Source organism: Myiozetetes cayanensis, unplaced genomic scaffold, assembly GCF_022539395.1.
Source record: "Myiozetetes cayanensis isolate MyiCay16 unplaced genomic scaffold, myiCay2020 scf31, whole genome shotgun sequence".
NCBI classification, from domain to species: domain Eukaryota; kingdom Metazoa; phylum Chordata; class Aves; order Passeriformes; family Tyrannidae; genus Myiozetetes; species Myiozetetes cayanensis.
Window position 1 is genome coordinate 4,848,156 of NW_026087533.1, and position 23,805 is coordinate 4,871,960.

The 23,805-nt window shown below is 48.9% G+C and overlaps 1 protein-coding gene across 4 annotated transcripts; it reads right to left on the reverse strand.

Annotated features, from left to right (window-relative positions):
• Nucleotides 1–9: 9 nt before the first annotated feature.
• On the reverse strand, nt 10–21,976 carry KHDRBS1 (KH RNA binding domain containing, signal transduction associated 1). Of its 4 annotated transcripts, XR_007630150.1 has the most exons (12): nt 21,640–21,976; nt 14,525–14,655; nt 13,834–13,950; nt 12,810–12,956; nt 11,975–12,111; nt 10,936–11,161; nt 9,967–10,034; nt 9,661–9,719; nt 6,807–7,003; nt 3,783–3,863; nt 710–925; nt 10–603 (listed from the first exon to the last, which is right to left on the reverse strand). XR_007630150.1 is itself a non-coding variant. In XM_050326406.1 (9 exons), exons 1-9 carry the CDS (start codon nt 21,974–21,976, stop codon nt 6,906–6,908), a joined length of 1,320 nt encoding a protein of 439 aa, XP_050182363.1. In that variant the 3' UTR covers nt 5,555–6,905. The 4 variants fall into 4 exon arrangements, 1 of the variants encoding a protein (XP_050182363.1); XR_007630148.1 differs by lacking the exon at nt 710–925; XR_007630149.1 differs by having other exon boundaries at nt 10–925.
• Nucleotides 21,977–23,805: the final 1,829 nt, after the last annotated feature.

Here is a 23,805-nt window from a genome sequence, read left to right on the forward strand (position 1 = left end):
AAGCAGAACTAAAACATTCATCGTCAGGACTTTATTACACGGAATGAGGGATCACTTCCAGCACAGAGTTGTAGGATCGTGGAATAGCTGGAGCGGGAAGCCCAGTGCTCTCTGGTGGAGGAGCTCGCCAGGCTCCCATCCAAGTTATCGGTGCAGGAGCTCGCCGGGCTCCCAGCCAAGTTATTTTCATGCTGTGATTCACCTTGATCACTTTTCAGCATCTTTATCATCTGTTCGCGGTGTTTTTTTTCTCAGTGATCTCCTCCACTTGTGGGTGTTGGTGCTTCGGCACAGATGGAGCGTTTTACAACGCTGAGAACCAGCTGGAGGCAAAAATCTCCGAAATTAATGGACTTCCCCAGGGCCAAGGTTTAGTTCTTGACCGGTTTTGGAAGGGGCTGCCCAGGCAGGCAGGTGGAGTCCCCACCCCTGGAGGTGTCCAAGGGTGACTGGATGTGGCACTCAGTGCTCTGGGCTGGGTGACGAGGTGGTCACAGGTTGCACTCGACGGTCTTGGAGGTCCTTCCCAATCTAAATGTGCAAAGCCATCAAAAGCCAGGAGCATCCAGACACCTGTGGTTTAACAGAGCCTTCCAGGAACAACTACAAAGGTAACAGGACACACCAACATCAGGTTAGAAACATTTTCAGGCTAAAATATATCAGGTTTGCAACTACAACAGGATGTATTGAGGCTTTCTGGCCGTACCTAGTTCCAAATTCAGTGGTAAAAGCAACAGCCTCAGCAGAAAACACTTCATATTTCAGTGTTCCAACACACAGCTGCTGCTCTCGTGGGATCCAAGGGAGGCTCCAGCGCTCTCCAACACTCCCCAAGATCTGGCAGGTTCCTATTTCCCAGGGAAGTGTCTCAGCTGTGCTCCTTGATCAGCTCTGAAAGCAGCTCCCAGGAGCCTCATCCCTCCTTGCAGAAGGAGCAAAAGGAGCGTGGAAAGAAACATTCCCATTAAAACATATGGCAGCAGTGGCAGGCTCAGCTGAGCAGCAGCAGCAGCAGCAGCAAAGGTTTGGGTTCTGTGCTCACAGAACGGAGCTTCCCAGGGAGAAACTGAGGAATAACATCTCCAGTGGGATGGGAACCCCTGGATAACCTGCAGGAATTCCCTCCCCCTCACAGCTCACCAGCAGGACACGTGTCCAGTGTCTCATCCAACACCTTACAGGTTTATCAATTAAGGAAGAATTTCCCTCAGCCCCGATTTCCTCCCTGAAAGCTCCCCCCGTTCCCAGGGAAGCCTGTTCTGCTCTGCAGCTCCCAGCAGACACATCCCAGCTGCAGGAACCACCCCCAGCCCAAGGGTTCTCTGGGAGAGCAGCAGGATGGGTTAAGGAAGGAGAAAATGCACATTTGAACTGTTTTTCTTGGCTCTGCTCACGACAGATGCTCTTACACAGATTTAAAAGCTCGGCCTGTACAAAAGGAATCATCTGCTCCGAGAGCTGGGTAGGGAATCCAGCTGTGCTCCTAAACACAGCTTATCCAAGATGGAATTTTGGAGGGGCATATCGAGGTAAAGGCTTTAAACCACTGTGCTTGAACTGAGGCTGAGTTAGACACGAAACACCACAGAGGGTGTGGAATTCCCATCCCTAGAAGTGTCCAAGGCCAGATTGGAGAGGGCTTGGAGTGACCTGGTCCAGTGAAAGGTGTCCCTGCCCATGGCAGAGGGGTGGAACTGGGTGGGCTTTAAGGTCCCTTCCCACCCAAAGCATTCCATGAATCTATGATTCCATATAACAAAGGGGCAGGAAAGATGGGAATGCTGAGTGTTCTGCAGCAGGAGGGTGTTCCTGGAGCCAAAAATCTCTTAACAAGAGCGGGTTTTGTTGGGAAAAGCTTCCTCACAGGAGATGTCCCAGCTGCTGCACATCCCCCTGCACAGAGCCAGGCACAACCTCTGCTCTGTGGCCTTCACCAAAAACCCTACAAATAACGAGGTGTGGATTAGTCCTCTGGGAAAATTGGGATATGAAAGATCCCTGGCACTTGTGAGGTCACAGCCAGCCGATTCCACCTCCAGCAGCCACGTGCCGGTAGGAAAGGGAAGGTTATTTAGGTTATTTAGGTGACTCAGACTCAAAGGAACCTCTATCCCTCACAAATTCCTGCATCACCCCCGGAATGTCTGGCTAATTAGAGCATCTTGGAGAGACACATCCTATGCTGAGGGTTATTTTGGGATCTCAAATTAGCTCTTGCAGACTCCAGGCTAAAATCCGACTGGAGCAGCGCTGTGAGAGGGAGGGAATGTCTGATCCAGGGCATGTTTGCAAAATACTTGTAGCATGTACAGTTCTCTCAATGTATTAATATTTACAGTCTGCCATAAGATTAAAGTCTTCCCCATAAACATGAAACAAAGGCAAGGCACAAGCTGGATCCTTCCAGAGTTACAAGATCCACTTCTAGGGGTAAAAAACTGCATCCTAATAGATGATCTCTATCAAATCTTTTCCACTTGATATAAAAGCTGTGCCTATTAAGAGAGAAACGGGAGAGATTGGGACGTGGCCAGAGAAATGGATGTTCCAATTACACTGTAAATGAAGATGAATTTGATAACCAGGCCACAAATCCAGACATGTTATCGTTCCCCCTGGCAGGATCCAATTTTCAAGTGAAAGAATTCAGGGTAATCTCCCCTTTGCAGCGTTTCCACACATTACCCCCTCCTTGTCCCTAATACTCCTCAGATAAGAGCAGCTCGTTTGGGAGCTTTACAATTCCATGTAAAATTAGACTTGTGTCCTTTTATGTCTCCTGTGCCCAGGTTGTCTTTTGAAGCCGTTGGGCTCGTTCAGCACTGCGAGGGTTTATTTCTTTGTTCTTTTATTTATGGAGCTCAGACTTCCAGTCATCTCAGGATTTGAGAGGAAGCATTTAGCTGTTCCCAAAAAAGCCTTGGGATGCTGCCCTGGGGAGGAAATGTGTCCTTGCTGCCTAAGCAGGTCACTCCACTGATGTGTGATCACCTCCCACCCGTTTGCAACCACCTGCATCCCTTTGTAAAAGTAATTTATTAGAGAACCATGGCCTATTTCCCATCCCTGGAATGTTCCAGGCCAGGTTGGATGGGGCTTGGAGCAACCTGGGCTAGTGGAAGGTGTCCCTGCCCATGGCAGGGGGTGGAATGAGATGACCTTTAAGGTCCCTTCCCACCAAAACCATTCTGGGATTCTAAGAGATGTGTCCCAGGAGATGTCTGGCAATGCCAGCTGACAGAAATCCTTAAAACCAGGCCAGCCAGCAGCCAGATCCCATTGGATTCCACTGACGGGGGTCAGAAGGTGTAGCACTGGCAAGGTCTGGCTGGGCAGCACTGGGTTCAAAATCTGCAGTCTGTGATTTCAATGCCTCAGGGACTCACAGAGGAATTCCCACCGAGCCATTCCTGCAGCTGCTCTGCTCCTGCAGCCTCGGGTATCAAATCCCAGGGGGCTGAGAAGGTCCCTTCCACCCCAAACCAGCCCCTGATTCCACAGAAACCCAGCACCACCTCACCCCTGAGAGCACTCACAAACCCCAGCACCTCAGCCAGCAACAAGAGATGGATCTCAGCACATTCCCCCCCCTCACCAAATCCACTAAAAACCTCTCTCCCTCCGGATCCTGGCGGGGAGAGCTCGAGGCAGGTACAATTCCGGAGCCTCCCCCGAGCCAGCTTCCCTTTCCACTGGTGCTGGGTGTCAGGGACGGCTCTGATTTAGCAGCTCAGATGGTGCCACCCCCACGGAACGCTGTGAAAACACGCAGGACTCACCCCGTGGGCACCGCCCCTGCTCCTCCTCACCCCCGGTGGGTGCAGTCCCTGGTGCTCCACTCAACTCAACTCGCTCTCCTCCTGCAAACCAAAGACATCCGTGAGGCTCCTCAAGGGAAGCACAAATCCCACCCACCCCCCAAAAAAAAAAAACCCACACCAAAAAAAAAAGGAAAAAAAAAAAAAAAGATTCCCACATGCAATTAACACATGAAGGAAAACATGCAACTTTCAGCTGAGCTATGGACGTTTCACGGGGAACAGCAATACTGGGGGAGGGCTAAAAAATGTTTACATTTTTAAACAACTGAGCACAATTTGGGTTGGTTTTTTTCTTTTTTTTTTGGCAGTAGCAGGACTAACTACGTTCATTTTCATTTAACATCCTTCGGATATTTAAAGCTTTGCCCACATTTCCACCAGAGTGCAATTTTTTTTTTTTTTTCTGAGGGCACGTTATTAAAGTTATTGCTAATTTATGCAGGAAAAAAAAACATGTGGGTTGTTTTAAAACGTTTTTTATTTTTAAACATTTTCCTTTTTTTGCAAGTTTTTTTTTGTTTTCTTTTTTTACATTAAAATTAAAACATCTGAAGGCTTGGCTGGGTAAAAAAAGTTTTACGTCACGGGGTTTATGGAAAAGAGAAATGCGCTATTAAAATCAGACATTTAGGTTACCTTTTGGGCGATGCATGTTAGCTTTACACATCCTGATTCTCCTGCGATAATTTTCCTTTAAAAGGGGGTCTTATGGGCTGATCTTTTCATCAAGCAACACATTATGCCCTGAAAGCTGACTCCAAACCAGTGTTGAAAATTCAGTTATTTGCACTTTAATAACAATCTACAAATACAACTTTGTGGTTTTTTTGCTGTAGGTTTTGCTGTTTTTTTGTTTGTTTTTTTTTTTTAAAGTATTCCCCTCCTTCATGCGCTGCCACAGTTTGCTCCCTAATATTCTTATTTTTCACCCCCGAGCAGTTTAATTCTCTCCCCTTCAGAGTTCCAAATTCATCTGGGAGATGGGAAACACAAACCATTTTTTTCACATCTCTTTCAGAAGCATTGTACTTTTAAATATATATATATTATTATATATATATATATATTATATATCTCTGAACATCCACACCCTCTCAGAAGCATTTAAGGAGCAGCTGCAGCACCATTCTCCAACAAAAATACATTTTTAAGTGGTTTTTCCAAGTAAAAGCTACCGTGAAGCAGGAAGGGCATCATCTTAGCCAAGGGGGGGTGTTACAGAAAGCAACTTCCTTCTCCTCCTGGTGGCAGCTAAGCCTTGGAATTTTCAGCATTCCTTTTGTCACGCTGCTTAGAGCAGGGATTTCAGGCTCAAGCTGGAGTTCTGCAGCCCTGGAATATTCTCCGAGGCCACTCGAAATCTGAATCAGTAACTCAGCAAAGAACCATAAAACGCTTTCCAAGTCAAGATTTCTGCCCCAGGCCAGGCTCAAACCGCTTTCAACAACTTCCAGGGGGTGAAAAACAAATTTTTCTTTTTCATATATATATATATTTTAAGTTTAAGCTCATTCAACAAGCTCAGCAAAAATTTTTTTTTCTTTTTCTGGTGATAATTACAAAAAAAAAACACACCTTTTTTTTTTTAGAATGTCTCCATCGCTTTAAAAAGACAATTAGCTTTAGCATTAATTTAAATTTACTTAAAAACAAACAACCAAAAAAAAAAAAAAGGAGCAAATATCGCTATTTTTTTATAGCTCAACCAAAACAAATGACAATTCATCACATTTACTTTGATTAAAAAAGGACTAAACTTTATTGACAAATTGCGACAGACATTTTTGACACGCTTTTAGCTACCTAGTTAGGCAGACTTACACACGTAGCATTTTCTCTTCAAGAACAGAGTGGGAGGACCAGTGTACAAATCCAATTAGGACTTTATCTTATGTACAAAGTGAAATTTTTTGGATCAGTTTTTGTTTGGTTTTGTTTTGTTTTTTTTTTTTCCCAGCTGCAGTGTCCCTTTTTATGCAAAGCTCGTGCTGAGATACACTTGAACAAGTCTGATGGGACTGCTAATATTGACTTTTTGTTTTGTTTTTTTTTTTGGTTTCAATTTTAAACTTGCACTGGATTATCTGCCCCAAGCACTATAAAAAAAAAATGAGAATTTTACAGAGTTCAGACCTACTCATGGAATATTCTGCTTCCTACTATCAAACACTGGGCAATTAGAGCCATGCTTCGTTTTGTTTTTTTCCCTTAAGAGTTGTTCATTTAGAACCAAACTAAGAACCCCTTTTTACACTGGAAAAATCTGCTTCCCAAGCATATCTCAACACTGCACGGGGGGCTAGATTTCAAAATCCACATAAGAAAAGTCAATTTTACAAACCTAATTTTTCTTTTAGGTCAATTCTCTTTTTAAAAAAAAATATGCTATTTAATTTGTTGGAGGATCCTTCGTATTAAAATTTAAACTTCAAGATTCACCAGCAATCTCCTTTTAAAGAAGGTTTGGCATCTGAAGTTACTTTTTTTTTTAAATGGTGGCAGCTACTACCGTTACATTATGATTTTATTTCTTAAAAATAGCCCTGAATTTTGAAATGTAGCCTACTTTGGGATTCTGCAACTACAGCCTTTATGGGTTCCTTTAAAACAAACTTTAAGAAAGTTTTAAACAAAAACCTTAATTTCATAACTGCTAAGCAAAGCATGTCACTTTGGAAACTAACATTTTTAAACTGTGGTTTTGCAGGATTTTTTTTTGTTGTTGTGGTTTTTTTGTTTTTGTTTTTCCTTAAAAAAAAAAAAAAAAAGGTACAGTTGTGTTTTACCTAAACGACAAAGAAAGAAAAGCCATCTACACACTGAAAAAAATAATAAAAATAAAAATAATAAAAATTAAAAGTTGCTTCCTCTAAGATCTAATTTAACTCATCTTTAAAAGTACTACGTACAGAAGCCAAAATGCAGGGTGAGGATGGAGTGGGAGAAAAAAAGGGCCACGAAGAAAAACAGGTGGACAATTACTTGTCTGCTGTGGGTAAAGCAACGGGAATCCCGGGAGGATACAAGAATCAGTAACAACTGTTTTTGCTCAAAAGGGGGATTTTTCCCTCATTTTGTTTCTCAGTAGCGTCCGTAGGGGTGCTCTCGGTAGCCCCCCTTCACTGGCCTGGCCGGCGGGGCCTTCAGCGAGGGCCGGGTCCCGTTCCAGTCATCTTGCCCTGTGGAGAAGACAAGGACACGTCAGGGATGGGGTGGTGGGGTTGGGAAGCGCCCCGAGGTCCAACTAAATATCGGATTGGCAGGATGATTTAGGCTGGAAAAGCCCTTTAGGGCTGAGCCTGATTCATCTGGCACTGCCACGTCCACCACGACACCTTCCAGTGTTACGGGACAGGGATGTGCCCAGGTGGGTCTGGGATGCCCTCCCTGGGCAGCTGTTCCAGGCCCTGCCACCTCCATGGAAAGCAGTTCTGCCTCAGGCTGAGGTGGAACCTGCTGTGTTTTAGTTTATGGCCACTGCTCCTTGTCCTGTCACTGAACAGAGCCTGGGACCATCCTCTGCCACCCCCTGGAGATTTCTGCATGGATTGAGGAGATATTTGTATGGATTCATGAGATTCCCTCTCCACACTAACCAGGCCCAGCTCCCTTAGTCTCTCCTCGTAAGGATCCCTGGGATCTCCTGCAGTTCCAACCTGGACAAACCCAGTGCCTTTCAGGATTAACCAATTCCAGCAGGGCTGGAGCCAATCCCCAGGGCAGGGTGGCACCAGCTGTGCCAGAGGTTATGCCAGCATCCCTAATCCCAGGGCCTGGCCATCAGGGACAGTTGTAGGAAGTGCTTCCCTCCTTCCCAGACACCAGATCCTGGGCTGGTGAAAGGTGTCCCTGCCCGTGGTGGGGGTTGGAATTAGATGCATCTTTAAGGTCCCTCCCGCCCTAAACCATTCCAGGATTCCATGAACCACCACTGAAGCAAATGGAGTTCACATCCCTGCTGTCCCTGAGCCAGCTCCAGCCCCAAATATCCCAAAAGCTCAGCTCTCATTAGGGCCTGTGCTTGCAACATCCATCCTCGTGCTCCTGCCAGCCTCTCCAGGGTCAGCACTTTATGAAACCAGGAGTCCCAGGACAGCCGAGCCTGCTCCTGCCACCCCCGAGCACATTCCCCTTTTCTCCAAACTGTCTCCAGCCTGGCCCAGTGATTTATTCCTCTAATTCTGTTTTCATGAAAGCAGAGACCAAAGGAAATTGCTGTGGATAAACAGATTAGCTGTGGCAACTCCGTGCCAAGTGTACAATGAGCACTTCGGCCTCCCAATCCCGGCCGACTCCGCCGCTCTCCCACCAAGCCGGAGGCACAAAGGGCTCTTTGTGCTGCGTGACAAACACAGGCAGCAGACCCAGGCACTGAAGGCAGGAGAGAGCCAACGTTCCTGGGAGCAGCTGTCTGCTCAAATGCAGCTTAGGCTGGAAAACATCCCTGCTCAGGCACCTGAGTTTGAACTTCCCACAACCTGAACCCGGCGCAGGGAACACCCCTGAGGCTGGAGTAGGCTTATTAACTCTGCTTCCCTATTTGCTGGCATGACAGGACACAGGGGATTCCCAGTTCCCAGGGATCCCAGAAAGCCCCTCCAGCTGGTCATTAATGTCACTACCTGCACTCACTCAGCTGATGCTCTGGGGAAGGGACTGTCTCCCATCACATGGAATTCTGTGCCTTTACGCTGGGCAGCTTTGGGAACTTATGATGTCATGTGCCATCTGGAATATCCCCTTGGTCAGCTGGGGGCAGTGTCCTGGCTGTGTGCCCTCCCAGCTTCCCCAGGCCCATGCCAGAGTGGCAGTGCAAGGAGCAGGCAAGGCCCTGGCTGTGTGTGAGCTCTGCTCAGTAACAACAAACCACCAACAACAAACATCTCTGTATCGTCAGCACAAATCCCAAACTCAGCCCCAGAGCAGCCACTGGGAAGGGAATTAACTCTGCCCCAGCCCAAAGCAGCACAGGCTTGTTTAGAGGGAGAGGAAAATGCTTCTTACTCATTGCCACGTGCAGCTGCCATTCCAAGCCTGGGTATGGGAACTGGCTTAAAAAGAAATGCAGCCACAGCTGAGGGGAGAACTTTCGGAGTGAACTTTTGTCTTTCCGAGGAAGCAAGGAACTAATTCCTCGTTTTACCTTGCTTTTCCCACTGAAATGTCTTTATCTCATCCCATGAGTTCTCCCACTTTTACCCTTAAAACTCTCTCCCCCATCCCAGGAACGGGGAGGGAGGGAGTGGCTGGTGGGGCTTGGCTGCCCCTTGGGGTTAAGCCCCAGCAGTTTGGTTCAGTCCAGCCTCAGTCATTTACTTTCACATAATTCAAATTAACTAAACTTCACAAACTACTTGCAAGTCGTATTGAGCAAAATTGTCCCAAAGAGAGGCCTTTATGTGGCACACAAATCCATTTTCCAAGCAAATGTACAGCTCAGAGTCAGGATCGGGTAGCGGGTTTTTGAGGATAAGGAAGCAGATGGAGCCATATAAAACACAGTTCATGAAGACCAGACTGCAGCAGTAGTGCTGTGGGTGGAAATCCAGACCTCTTAAAATATTCTCAAGCTACAAGGAAATTAAGATATTTCCATAGTTAAAAAATATCTCCTTTTTAAGGCTTCATCTTTGAGACAATCAAGTTTGATAGGGATCTAAACCCACAGATTGTCTTTGGTTGTTCAGACCTGGATATAAATGTTCTACCATGAAAACTACTTGAGGTTCTCCTCAGTTTTTGTTCAGACCCTGGAAAAACTGTTGGTTGACCACAAGCAATTCCCAAACTACGTGCAGCCCCTTCCCCGTGAAAGGAACAGTATTCCCAGACATACCATAAGCTTCATAGGTTTCCTGTGCCTCCCCGTGTCCATAATCATAGTATTCTGTGTCCCTGGAAGAGTAATTAGGTGGTTACATCCAGTGAAATCACGCTCTCAAACTGACACAACTCGCACAAAACACTGGACAAGCAAAGGTGTTGTCCGTGTCATTTCCCAGGCTCTCCTGGACTGCAGCACAACAGGGCACCTTCTCTACAGCTCAGACCCAGAAATGAGGGTTTGCATTCCCTTAAAATGGAAAAATCAAAAGAATAAAGATCATGCATTGTTTGCTCAGGAACAGAGAAGCCAACTCACCCTTGGCCCTGGCTGTAGTAGCCCTCATACCCCTCGTAGCTCTGGTCTGCGTACGTGTCGTCGTAGCCCTGCAATGGATCACGACATAAAGGTGTAAATGGAAGGACCAAAGGATAATTCCTGGCCAACAGGGATGGCAGGGCTGAACCCAGGCTACAGCAGCTTCCAGAAGAGCCTGGAAATCCTTCCCTGCCAGGGGGAAGCAGCAGACAGAGCTGAGACCTGCCGTGTCCTGTGGCTCGGGAGGAATGAATCATACGAATATTTATAATTCATGGCCAAGGCTGCAGCTGGGCTGAGGGACAAACCCCCGTGCCAGGAGACCTGGAGCTGTGTTATTAGCAAAAGGTTCTTCCCCCAGAGGGTGGTTGGGCACTGAACAGGCTCCCCAGGGCAGTGGGCACAGCCCCAAGGCTACCAGAGCTCCAGGAGGGTTTGGACAACGCTCTGAGGGACAGGGTGGGATTGTTGGGGTGTTTGTGCAGGGCCAGGGGTTGGACTGGATGGTCCTTGGGGGTCCCTTCCAGCTCAGGACATTCTGTGATGTCTAAACCACAGATTTACAATTAGACAAACCCCAACCTCTGAACTTATGACTGAGAAAACATTTTACTGAGAAACAAACTTTTTAGATGCATCAATAACTGTGATGATTCCCCTTTGATGCTGTGCATCAAAGCCAGTTGCCTTGTTTTTCCTTTGGGACACCAGGAACACAGATGCCAAGATAAGCTTGGCAGGAGGGTGGTGCTGAGTTATACAGCTTGAAACATCCATCCCCCTGTTCATTCACTTATTTAAGGATTTTAGTGGATGGAAGAAGCCTTGGGGTGCCTCTTGGTGGGGATCCCAGCCCCATTCCAGTGGCCACTGGCAGTCACTTCCCCCCAGCAATCTGCTGCCAGTCAGGTTGAATATCTAAGACACATTCAGCTGGAATTAGAAAACCGAAGATAAGGAATTCCTTACATATTCCTCGTAGGCTTCTGGGGCGGGAGGAGGAGGAAGGGGTATCCTCTGGATGCCAGCTGCCCGTGCTCGGGGTGCAGGAGCCCCCCTGACTGCTGGAGGAGGGGGCACCCCCCGGGCTATGGTGGCCCCCCGAGCGATGGCCCCTCGCACTGGGGCTCCTCGAACCAGGGCCCCCCGAGGAGGAGGAGGAGGAGGAGGAGGGGGGGGACCAACCCCACGGCCCCTGCAAGGAGAGAAAGAGGGTTGTGAGCACCTCCTGTGGGGATTCTTGTATCTACTTCAAAATGCAACAACTTGGTAACTGAACAGAGCTGCCATCAGCTAAGCCACGAATCCTTTATCAGCACAAGAATTAACGTTCTTGCCCTTGCAGAATTTGCAAAAAACCTCCCTTGGGATGAGAAATCTGCTGCATTAGATGTACAGGTAGAGGAATAAATGAGATACAGGACTTTGGGCAGGTGATTTCTCGGAGTTCACTGACCTGGGATGGCTTCCAGACCTGCAGATCATTAAGGATCAGTGATGAGATGAGGAGGGACATGTGAGGGCTAAACAGGCAGAAGGAAAGGCACTACCCCATGAAACAGGGAGTGAAGCAAGAACTATAGTAACAGTTTTATTGCCAATTTATCCCAAAGCCTTGACAGCCCTGACAGAATGATGCCATCCCAGAGCTCTCAAACGATGCCAGTTTAATCTGAAAATGCTTGTTCTGCTGAAGGCTGCACAAGATCTGTTTACACACGGCTTCACAGGCCAATTTCTGAAAGGTTGCTTTATAAAACTATTGATTGCAGGCATCAAAAATAACACAGAAGACACCCACTGTGTTAGATTACATCTCAAAACATGCAAAACATCGGATGCCAGCGTGCTCCAGGCGAGCCTGCAACACAAGGCTGGAACGGCCTTGGCCAAAATCCAAGGTGGAGCCCAACAGCTGGTGTGCAAGAACAAGCAGGTTAACCTCTTAAACAGGACAGCTCTTGAGCAAAATGCAGCACTTCCAGGTGTGTGCTTTTGGGAAAGATACCTGGGGACGGGTGGAGGTGGTGGTGGAGCTGCTCCCCTTCCCCTCCCGGGGACTCCTCGGCCGCGGTTTGGCTCCGGAACACCGTTCAGGTAGGACAGCTCCAGGAACTGCTCCTGGCAGATATCATCCATCATATCCTGCAAAGGGGAGAGAGTCAGTTCCAGGGAACAGCCAGGCTGTGCCCTGGGATATCCCAGGCTACTGTGCTGGAATAAAAATAACCGAATGGTTGGTTTTACTGGGATTTGCTCAGCAGGTAACAGGGCAGCTTTCTCCAAAGAAGGTCCTGGCACCTGAATGTCCAGGAGCTCAGGTGAGCACACAGCTGCTCCCTGGCAAGGAGATCTCTCTCACAGGGCTGCTGAAGGTACCTGATGTCACCCAGCCCCATCCCAGGGGCCACTTCTCCACAGCAATCTTACACCAGTCGAGTATTTAATGTCCTGATCGGACAGTGAAGTTTTCCAGCTGGATTTCGACAGTTGGAAGTCAGAGGAACCCGTCTTAAGAACTCCCTTCCACGCCAGGCAAGATTAAACTTCTTCTCCCACTAAAACTGGTACGTGGAGCTGGACAAGGTGCCCACCCCCACCATCCACAGCTCGTACTGGGAGGGAAAAACCTTCTCCAAGTGCTCTATACCATTGCCCTGTGTGTTTTTTTGGTCATTCTAATCACGGTTAGAGGAATAATAAATACCTTCCTGCAGGATTAAGAGGGTTCCCTCAACTACCCCAAGTGAGATTACCCTGCGCAAATCTCACCCATCCCTGAGCCAGGTTCACCACCCACCCCACCTCCCCCAAAAATAAAAGACCTGTCAGCCTATACATACTGGCACAAGGAATTTCTTGACCTCCTCCATGGCATGAGCCATCAGGGCATAGGCCTCGCAGGGGGGCCCGAAAACCTCGATGAAGACGTGCAGGTCCATGTTGAGATGAGCGTATTTGGGATCCCCCCCCTTGCGCAGCTCCTCCTCCTGAAACGGAGCACAGCGAGAGGTTCCCAAGGGTTTTTGCTAATGGCAATGTTTTTAATTGACCCCAGCCACATTTTTTTTTACCCCAGGAGATTTATATCCAAGCTCGTTGTTCTTCCTCTTCTGCACCTACAAAGGTGCTCTTTAACCACCTCATGAAGCTCTAATGCCTCAAACAAGATTCTCTAACTCTGCTCTGAGACACCCCTGTTATTTAGATGTTATTCAGCTATTTAAGAAGCTACAAACAAGCTGGAAGTGTAAAAGCTTTTCATGCAGCTCGAGTAAAACCTGAATTAAGTTACAGCTCCGTTGACTCTCAGCTCAGTTTTGGGAACAAGCAGGAAGAAAAAAAAACAAAACAAAACAACACACATTCTTTTAATTTTTTTTTTCCTATTATAAAAACACCTCCTGGCACTTCGTGATTCACTAAAGATTACCAGGAACATACTGCTCCAAGATCTTCAATGAACCATGAGAATTTAAGGACTTCAGAGAGAACAGCTAGAAAAAGGATTTCATTTTTTTTTATGGAGGGGGAAACATATTCCTTTAGTGAAGGACACTTCAGGGAGTAGCTGGGATTAATTGTGAGTTTATAAACTTTGTATTTCATGTCTCACATAAGCCATCTCTGCAGCCAAGGGCACAGGGTAGCACGAGATGTCTGGGCTATGAGTCCTCCTCACAAAGAAAACATCCATCACACCTCAGCCCCCATCCAACTGCTCCCAACATGCACAGAACAATTCCTACTGCTTTGCCTTTGGATCAGGATGGTTTAATCTGTCACAAAATGCTCCGAGAGGCGCTGCCTCTCACAGCAACACGAAGGGAATTATGTGTGGGCACCTTTTCAGGGTGATGCCCTTACCTTGGCTTTGTCTCTCATTGAACCTTTCCCCAGCACAGAAATCTTAGCACCAGTTTCTTCCTGAAGTCTCTTAATGGTGTTGCCTTGAGGTCCCAAAATCTTTCCAACAAAGTTGAACTGCAAGAGGAATTAAGATAAGGAAACAAATTAGCTCAAAGAGTCCAGCAGCTTCAACAAAAGCTTTTTTGTACGTCATGTTGGCTGACAACAAAAAAAAAAACATCAGTCACTCCATTTGCTCCTCACCTCACCAAAAAACACAGAGCAAAACAAAAAAACTTAAGTTTCAAAACGTTCTTTTCATGAAGAAAATGCTCCACCAGAAAAACCAAGCTCAGTTAACTCCCCTGAAGTGTTTAATTCCAACATCTCCTCTGCAGCAGTTTTACAGGCAGCGAGTCTTAATGAGTTAAATGGGTTTTTTAACTGCAAAACACAAAGCTCTACCCATGAAAGCAATAAAATACCCCAGCTCTGCATCACCAGTAAAGCTTTATCCCAAGACATTCTAGAAATGCAGTATATTAGAAATAAGATCCTGCAAGCCTGCACAGGAAAAATTCCACAGTGATAGTAGAAGGCTGTATTAACTCCTGCTGACACTCTGACAGCCACCATCTCTCAGCCAGCCACAAAACCCACAGAAAAGAAGCAAATCCCAGAGGTTCAGTAGCTATTTTCTGGCCCTCACCTTGGGGTACTGTTTGACAGGGATCAGAACTCGTTCTTTCAGCTTCATATTCTTGTGGGAAAATAAATCCAGGTAGTTCTCTTCCTCATCCTTCTTTGTTGCCGTTTCACCCTTCTGAATCTTTTCAATTTCTAAACAAGATAAAAATAGGGCTGCTTATATATCCTCAAACAAATATCAGTTCAGAGCTGCAGCTGTGACAGGACACACCACCCTCCTCCTCTGTGAGTGGATCAACACTTGGAATTCTGTTAATGGAACGTGGACAGGCCACCTCTTTAGTGCTGGACTCTTCCTCCCTTCGCACCCTGGGATTCCAGAGGCCAAAAATGGGATGATGGATAAAAAAAAGGAGGAACAGCACAGAATGCCCTACAAATAATTTAACAAATAAGAGCAGGAAACCTCCAAGTACAGTTTTGTGTGTCCCTCCTGCTGTGCCCCAAACACAGCACCCACAAGTAGACCCCTAAATGCACAAAGAAACCAGCCCAAATTGCACTAAAACTACATAATATTTGCTATGATGCAGCAGAAATCAGCAAATGAGGTAGTTTTTTGTCGTTCAAGCCAAGCTATTTTAAATCTGTAATTTAATTAGTGGTGTCAACACATCCTGACACTTAAGTTGAAAACAATCCTAATGAACAACAACCCAGTGAGCGAGACAGAGCGTGGCCCAGTTTAGGAAATTCTCACAGCTTCATTTCATTAAATGAACTCACTTTTATCACACAAATCATTACTAACAGGGTTGTCAAACCCTCAGCTGTGCAGCCATCAAGGTGAGGGGCAGAAGTTCTTAACTTGTTCCAGGTAATGGAACTACAAATTTTCTGCCTTTCGAAACAGGATTTTGATTTTGAATTGTCCGTTGGGAATTGCAGAACCTTAAAAACCCCCCTGAGGTGGCCTGAGTGAAGGCAAGGAATGCTGCAGCCCCAGGGGATCTGGGACAGATCCCAGTAACCTGCTGGAAGCAGGTCATTAAGGGAGGTCAATTAGGAACTGGTACAAACACCTTAAAAACCTGCCTAGAAATTAAACGTGCACTGAGAGATGGCAGGACAGGGACCCACATGGAGAAAACTGAAGATCCTCTTCCAGGCAGGCATTTCTTACTCCTTAAGGCATTTTCCTTGCACAGGGATAACAGCCAGCACTTTCCAGAAGCAGACAGCCCAGAGCTGCCTGGCTTGTCCCTTCCAGAGATGTCCAGTCATGGACAATTTTTATTCAAAGGCCAACAACTTCAATGAGAAGTTCCCCCAAATCCGGAGCCGACCCAACAATCCCAAATTCCTGACGAACCATTAGATCCAACAAAAAAACACCCCAAATTGGTCACATCCAAATCCACCACAGATTATTATTCACAGGTGTTTATCAGGAGCACAGCCCTTCCTTAAAAGCTAAATTGTGCCATTCCACCAGCAGAAACCCAAGGGCTATAAATACATTTTCTGAGTCGAGAGTGCTCTAAGTACTTCTCACATCTCAGGGGAAAGAGACACTTCACAGGATCTTACCCAGAACTGGAACTGAGCTGCAAAACAAAACCGACACCTGCTTAGTCATTATCAGAATTTCCACAGTGCAGCTGCAGTATCTTGTATTTCCTGTGATTTCTGTTCACCCCCAGCTCTCTGCTTTTGACTAAAGGGTCACATTTACAGTTTCAGAAGCTCGTCATGATGACGATTGTATCTGATGATTGTATCAGGTACCTGACATATCATCCAAACAGGAACAATGGGTTACCATCACCCTCCTGGGCAGGCAACCACCCTGAGGGGCTCAGGAGCAACTTTCAGGTGGTGCAGACCACAGGAAACCACACGTGCCACCAAGAAAAAAAAAAAACCAACCAAACAAACCCCAATCCTTAAGAAAACATCACTGAATAATCGATATTTTTAATTTTTCGGTTCTGGACCCAGCAATATAAAACTGGCTTTTCAGTTTAGAGAGCTAAATATAGAACCTGCAGACCCGTGGGAGAGAGAGTTAATACTCCAGACCATGTGGTGTCATGTTCAGGGGATAAAGCTGGGGGGAGAAGAAGGATGGGGGGATGTTGGGAGTGATGGCACCTTCCCCAGTGTGGTGGGATGGAGCTCTGCTTTCCCAACCACTGGGAAATTGGGAAGTGGGGATGAATTCCTTGCTTTGCTTTACCCACTGAACTGTTCATCTCAAACCCACATTTTCTCACTGTTACCCTCCCAGTTCTCTCCTCCATCCCAGGGGGAAGGAGATGAGCGAGGGTTGGGTGGGGCTTGGTTGTCAACTGGGCTCAAAGCAGGACACAGAATTATGACAAAACACCTGAATTTTGTATTTCTGCTTGCAACAGCACCTTGGCTCCCTTACAGAAGTGTTACCATGACTCCTTAAAAAAAAACATAAAAAAAAAATATCACTGGATCAAATCGCTTGGAAGAAGATTTCTTGATTTTTGCTTTAAAGAGAAGTGACTTTCTGAAGATAAAATGCAAAAGCAAAAAAAAAACCCTCTGGAGTTCACACACAGTCAGATTTATTAAATAAGACAAAGAGCTGCCTTGATTGGTTTTATGGAGTTTTTTTTTAAATTTTAGATATAAGAACATGATCAGAGACTCAAGATTTGGAAATTAAAGGTTTCACTGGTGGCACTGGTGAGGGATAACTTAAAACCCTACAGAACTGACTTCTTAAATAATCTGGTTTTCCTAAAACAGTAGGCAAACTTCTGAAAATGCATCCTGCATAGGAACAAGAAGTTTCCTGTAAATACATTAAGAATAAAAGCACCCTCAAACTTCCCTGATGGAAATTAAAAGTACCCAGAGGCATCTTCTGGGTTTTTAAACCCTCAGCTGTGCAGCCATAAAAGTGAGGGGCAGAAGTTCTTAATTCAGGCAATGCAACTACAAACTCTTTTTGTCTTTCAAGACCAGGATTTTGATTTTGAATTGTCTGTTGTGAATTAGAGAGTCTCACAAGCCCACTGAGGTGGCCTGAGTGAAGGAATGCTGCAGCCTGAGGGGATCTGAGTCCCAAACCAGTGAATCCCAGTTCACATCCACCACACACAGCACAAACTCCATCCTGCCTGCTGCAAGAGTAGGAATGACATCTGGGAATTGGTCTGCGAGGGCAACAATGAATTAAAAACAAATTTTAAAAAAAAGAAGCAGCATCGGCTCCACGTCTTCAAACGGAGCAGAAAACGTCGGAGAGGGATAACCCCAAGTTCTCCAGCTGTGGGAATTCAGGGCAGTGGGGGTGACTGAGCAGTCCCCTTCAAACCCCTCACAGAACAAAGCCTGGGCTCTGGAAATAAATAGGTGTGAGGAAGGATTGAGAACATGCTACTGGTGACGTGTCCCCTGCTCTGGATTCCAGCGTTATCTGGCCACGCAGCACAGAATTTCCAGGATATCTTGAGCTGGAAGGGACCCTCAGGATGAAGTGCTGAGTGCACTGGAGTGGGAGCAGCTGTCAGAGCAGTCACTGATAGGCAGGAGAAGCGTAGAGGATGCCTGGAGGGACTGAGCCCCCTCCCAGGGTGGGATTTGAGAGGAGCAGCAGAAGGGTTACCTGCTTGGCACGGGGAATGTCAGCGGGCTGGCACTGCTGGCAGGGGTGGCACTGCTTCCCAGGCTTCTGTGGGACAGGGATTGCACTGGCTCAGCAGGGCTCCTACGGGGTAGGTAAAGGGGGTTGGTAACAAGGGCCCAGCCACTGCTCCTCAGCTAAGCACAAGCTCTTCCCTGGCAAAAACTCGTATTAAACACTGTCCTGCAGCACATCCCTGCTCTGTAAGCACTGGCACGTTCTGTTTGTTCATCATCCTGACCCCATGCCCCAAATAAACCACCAAAACCTGACAGTTTGGGGACAGAAGCCCCTGGAAGAAAGGGAGACCTGCCTCCCTTTCACTAGTTTGATCCCCCAGGAGGGGAAGCAGGGCCTGCTCCTGGATGGACTCTGCCAATAGGGGAAGCTGCAAACACCAATCCCAGTGTTTTCCTCCCCTCCAGCCTGGATTCCTGGGAATTCCAGCTGGGATTCCCGGGCAGACAGCTCTGCTTTGGGGCTTTGCTGGGAAGGGAGGGGACAGAAAGGGCCACCAGCAGTGGGAGGGAAAGGAGCAGGATGCAGGAAGGCAAAGGGGAGCTGTGAGGTGGGAGAGGCTCCCAGGGCAGCAGTGGGAAGAGGAAGGGCCACAGCAGTGGGTAAGACTGCCATGCCTCAGCTATCTATACACTGAAAGAGGGCAACAGTGAAATGATTTGGGCATATCACGGCCTGAGACATCCAGGGACAATTTAAGGTGGCAGTGCCAGCTCTTCTGGGGGCAGAATTTACACTTGGAAGCACAGAGGCTGAGATAATCTCCATAAAAATAGCTAAAAATACCACAAGAATTAAAAAAAACCAAACAAAACAACCAAAACCCACTCCTGGCAACACAGAGGTGGATGTCTCCTGTCTTCCCAAAGCAGGGAAGCAGAGAGGAATGTCTTTCACACCACCAGCATCCCTCCCCAGCACAAATGCAAGGGAGGAAAAGGGTTTTCTTGTTCCCGTGGAAGAGGGAGGTCACACAGACCCCAAATCCCAGGAGTGAAACGTGGACCACATTCCAAGGTGCAGGAAATCCCAGTTTTCAGTTTCTGTTCAGGGTGCTGGGTAAGAAAATGTAGCCAATTTATGCCTTTTCATCACACAGCACATGGGTCAGGAATCAATATTAATCCCATCACTGGGAGGCCCTAAAGAAAGCCAATCTCCCCTAGAAATGCTGAGCAGCTTTAGAACCAGAGCAGTATTTTAGACAACTTTAACCTATTAAGAGCCTCAGACTGCATGCAGAATTCCTGCAGGGCCCCCTCCCTGAGGCAGGGAGGCCAAGCAACTGCCACTCCTGAAAAAAGGCTGGAATAGGAATTGTGCTGACATTCAATATCAGCCAGTTCTGTGTCTGGAAGTCATTTTGCCCAGAGCTGGGCTGGCTGTTCCTGTTACATCTTGGGCTGGAATTCCAAAGCACAGCAGCCCCTCCACCACCACATCCCCGAAGGGTGCCACGGCAGTAGGAAATTCCGAGCGATCCAGAGCACTTTGGGGTCACCCAGGCAGAAAAAAAAAAAAAAAAAAAAAGACTGATCTGAAACCACCTAAAGATCACCCAGACCCCACCATTTTGCCTCAGATTCTTCCTCGTGGTTTTCCTGCTCGCCCTGAGTGGGGACTGACAGGGAGCGCTCCCCAAGGATGGTGATTTTTTAAAACACCCAAAGCAAGCACGAAACATCTGGAGCTGTTCCAGTTTTAAGCCTCACAAAGCTGCAGTCTGCCATCAGCAACTTTTAAATTAGTGAAAAAAAAAAACCCAAAGAAAAAACCCCCCACCCTCATAAATCCTCGTTACACCTCTCAGGCGAGCCAGGCTTTGCCAAAGTGGGCTGAGGACGCTGCTCTTTTGCGTGGGAATCACCAAACTCCTCGGATTTCCTTCGACTGGAAGGCATCACCACCGAGCATCAGCTGGCTCGAGGGTTTTATTAATCAAAACCATTAAACTGATGGGAAAAAATTGGATTAGAGAATTAATTTATTTAGCTCAAGGTGCCGGCGGGTGACGCCGAGTTCACCCGTGATGATCCACTCTGGTTGTCTGCACAGTGGGAGAAAGCAATTCCTAACAGTTATTCCCTGCATTGAAGGAGCCAATAAAATCTCCAGCACTGCACCAAAACCAGACATTTTTAAACCTTGGGAGGGGGGGGAATTAAATAATTTAAAAGCAGAGTGATAAATACCCAGTGTGGACATTAAATCCTTGCTCAGGGTGCCTCCCAGTTCCCCACTGTGCATGCAGAGCAGTGAGTGGTGGCCGATTTTTTAACCCATTCCCGTTTTTAGGCACACTCCAGGGTCTGGAGGCAGCTGAATAGGCTGGATGGAGGCCCCGAAGGCGGGTGCAGCAGCTGCACCGGGGAGATCCAGGGAAATCCGAGCTGCCAGGCGATTGGACAGTGGGATGGGGAAGGAGAAGGCTCGTCTGGGCACAGAACAAAGACTGCCATTTCCAGGCCCTCCTCGGGCTCGGCAGAAGAGAGACAGAACAAGCTCTCACACAGATTTCCAGAAGGGGAAAACCACGGAGATGGCAAATCGTGGCTGGCCGGGGCTCCAGCAGTTGCTCTGTGGGAACCCCCTCGAGGTTTATGGTCCCTCTCTCCCCAGGGATCAAAGGGCTGCCCTGATTTTGGCTAGGACAGAGCTCATTTTCCTCTCAGCAGCTGGAATAGTGCTGGTTTTTGGGGGATTTACATGAGAATTCCATTGCTACCACCCATCAGGGTTTGAGCTGTTCCTGAGCACCGTTCACCCCAAGACTGCTCAGAGTGTCCTGCTCTGCCAGGGAGGAGCTGCACCAAAAATTGGCCAGGACAGGTGACCCGAGCTGTCCAAAGGGATGTTCCACCCACAGACTGTCATTCCCAGTATTCAAACTGGAAGAAGTCACCTGGAAGGGGCTCAGGGTGATCAATCAGTGGGTGGTGAGCAACTGGGCACCAGCTCTACTCCCTCTCCCTCTCCTTACCGTCACAGTTATCACCATTATCAGCATATTTAGCATTATTATTACACTTTTTTTCAACCATTAAACCGTTACCTCAACCCACGGGGTTCTCTTTACAATTGTCCTTCTGCCTGGCTGAGGTTACACCACCACAAGTGCTAACAGAATGCAGTATAGTACAACGTAATATATAATATAGGATAATATAAAATATGATATAGTGTAAGACAGTATAGTATTATATAGTATAATAAAATAGGGTATAATATAATATAGTATAGTATAATATAGTATAGTAAAGTATAACATAGTATAGTATATTATATTACAATATAAGCTTAAATATAACACATGCAAAACTTCTGGGGCTGCGTTTCGACCTGGGCTGGATTAGGCTGAAATTAAACAGCGAAACACCAAATTTTATCGAATTTTCAACCCGGGGGAGGAGGGGGGGGTCGCACCTCGCACCCCCAGCCCGAACTGCCCCGTCCCCCCACCCCCAGGCCCTCCCGCCGCGGGGGGGTGCCGGTACCTGCGGTGAGGAGCTGCATGGCGTGCGTGAAGGACGGGTCCAGGCTGTCCTTCTCCGCCATCAGCTCGGGCAGGTACTTGTTCTCGGGCTCCATCTTCCCGCCGGGTCCGGTCAGCAGCGGGGCGGGCGCGCCGCTACCACCGCCAGAGCCAGAGCCAGAGCACCCCGAGGCACCGCCACCACCGCCACCACCGCCGGCCGCGGGGGGAGGCGGCTGCGCCCCGCTGGCGGCCCCGCGGGCCCCTCCGCCGCGGGCCGGGCGGCGCTGCGGCGGGGCGCGGCCGCCGGGGCCTTGTCCCCGGGCCAGGCGGCCCGCGGGGTCGTCGCGGCGCTGCATGAGGGGGACGCGGGCGGGGTGAGGGGGACACGGGCGGGGTGGGGGGGGCACAGCGCGGGCACCGCAGCGGCCGCTCCGCCCGCGCCGCGCCGGGGCCGGAAGTGCCGCGCAGGAAGCTCCGCCCCCTTTTTTGTGTGTGAGGGAGGGAGCGGGAGGACATGATCGGGAAAGGGGCTGCCCCCCACACAGACCCCCCTCACAGAATAACGCGATTAACCAGGTGGGAAGAGAGCTCTGAGGTCATCCGGGCCAATCACCGAGTGCCGCGTCCGGTCCCTCCGTAAATTAAATCCCACCAGGGACGGTGACACCACCGCCTCGCACCATCCCGATGTCTGGTCGCTCTGTCTGCGAAGAAATTCCTCCTGATGTCCAAGCTGAGCCTCCCCTGGCGCAGCTTGAGGCCGTTCCCTCTCCTCCTGTCCCTTGTTCCCCTGGGAGGATGGAATCATGGAGCCATGGAATGATGGGGCTGTGGGGTTATCAGTGTTGGAAGTGGCCTTCAGGGTCATCCGGTCCAACCCCTAAAACCTCCCGCTGCCACTTTTAAACCCTTAAACCACATCAGCCTCCAGGGTGGTGACTCCACCACCTCCCTGCTCAGCTCCTTCTGATGCACGACAAACTGAATGGTGAAAGGATTTCTGCTGATATCTGATGTGAATCTCTCCGACCACGCCAATGATGAAAGGATTTTTGCTGCTATCTAATCTGAATCTCCTTCTCATCACGAGGCCCTTTCTTCAGCTCCTCTCACTGAGCTCACTCTTTTCACGGCGGTAGAAGAGCCTGGGCCCCCCCCTCACTGCACTCTCCTCTCAGGGAGTTGAGGAGAGTGTCGAGACCCCTTGACCCTCCTCTTCTCCAGACTAACCAACCCCGGCCGTCCCTCATCGGGCATGTTCTCCAGTCCTTCCACGAGCCTTGCTGCCCTTCCCTGAACGCTCTCCAGCACCTCAGCGTCCTTTCTGAGGTGAGGAGCGTCACCGATGCCGAGCACACAGAGCATAAGAACCGGGAGAGGGGCTGTGACACCTTTGGGGCCGGGGGCGAGACTCGAACCCGCGGCCCTCGATCCTCCTGCGCAAGCGCACTGGCACCACGGAACGGCCCCGGCGCGACATCAGTCCCGGCCCGCCGTGAGGATGTGCCCGGCGGGCTCACTGCGCCTGCGCGCTCGCCATGCGGCGGCCGTGAGGGGCCGTGAGGGGCGATCGGGCCGTGCCGGGCTCCGGGAGGGTCGCGGGCAGCCGAGAGCGCGGCCTGCCCGGGCCACGGGGCTGCCCTGAGGGGCCAGCTCAGCCTGTCCTTGTTGCCATGGTAGGGACAAGGCCGCGGCAGTGCCCGTGCAGCGGGAGCTCCCGGCCTCCCAGATCCAGGTGCTGGGCCCAGGGAAGCGGCACCCGTGGGAACCCCCACGCGGGCTGTGCCACTGCCGCCACGCCGGAGGGGGAGCTGCTGCCGTGGAGGATCCGCGTGCACGTGCGGCCGCGGGGCCAGGCCAAGTGCGCGCAGCGGCGGGGAGGGCCGGGCCGTACCAAGGCCGGGCTGGGGGCGCTCGTTGCCCGCTGAGGGCAGGGCGAGCCGCCCCAGGGCCGTACCAACACCCGAGGTGGGGATAGGGGTTTGGAGCGGGCTGCACCACGGAAGAGGAGGATGTTAGAGGAGAGCAGAGACACCTCCCACTAGAGCAGGGCATCCACAGCCTCGCTGGGCAACCATTCCTCCTCACAGGGAGGAATGAATGTCTTGTTAGATATCTAACCTAAACTTCCCATTTATTTGTACCCATTGCTCCTTGCGCTGCCACTCCAATTCCTGACGGGAGT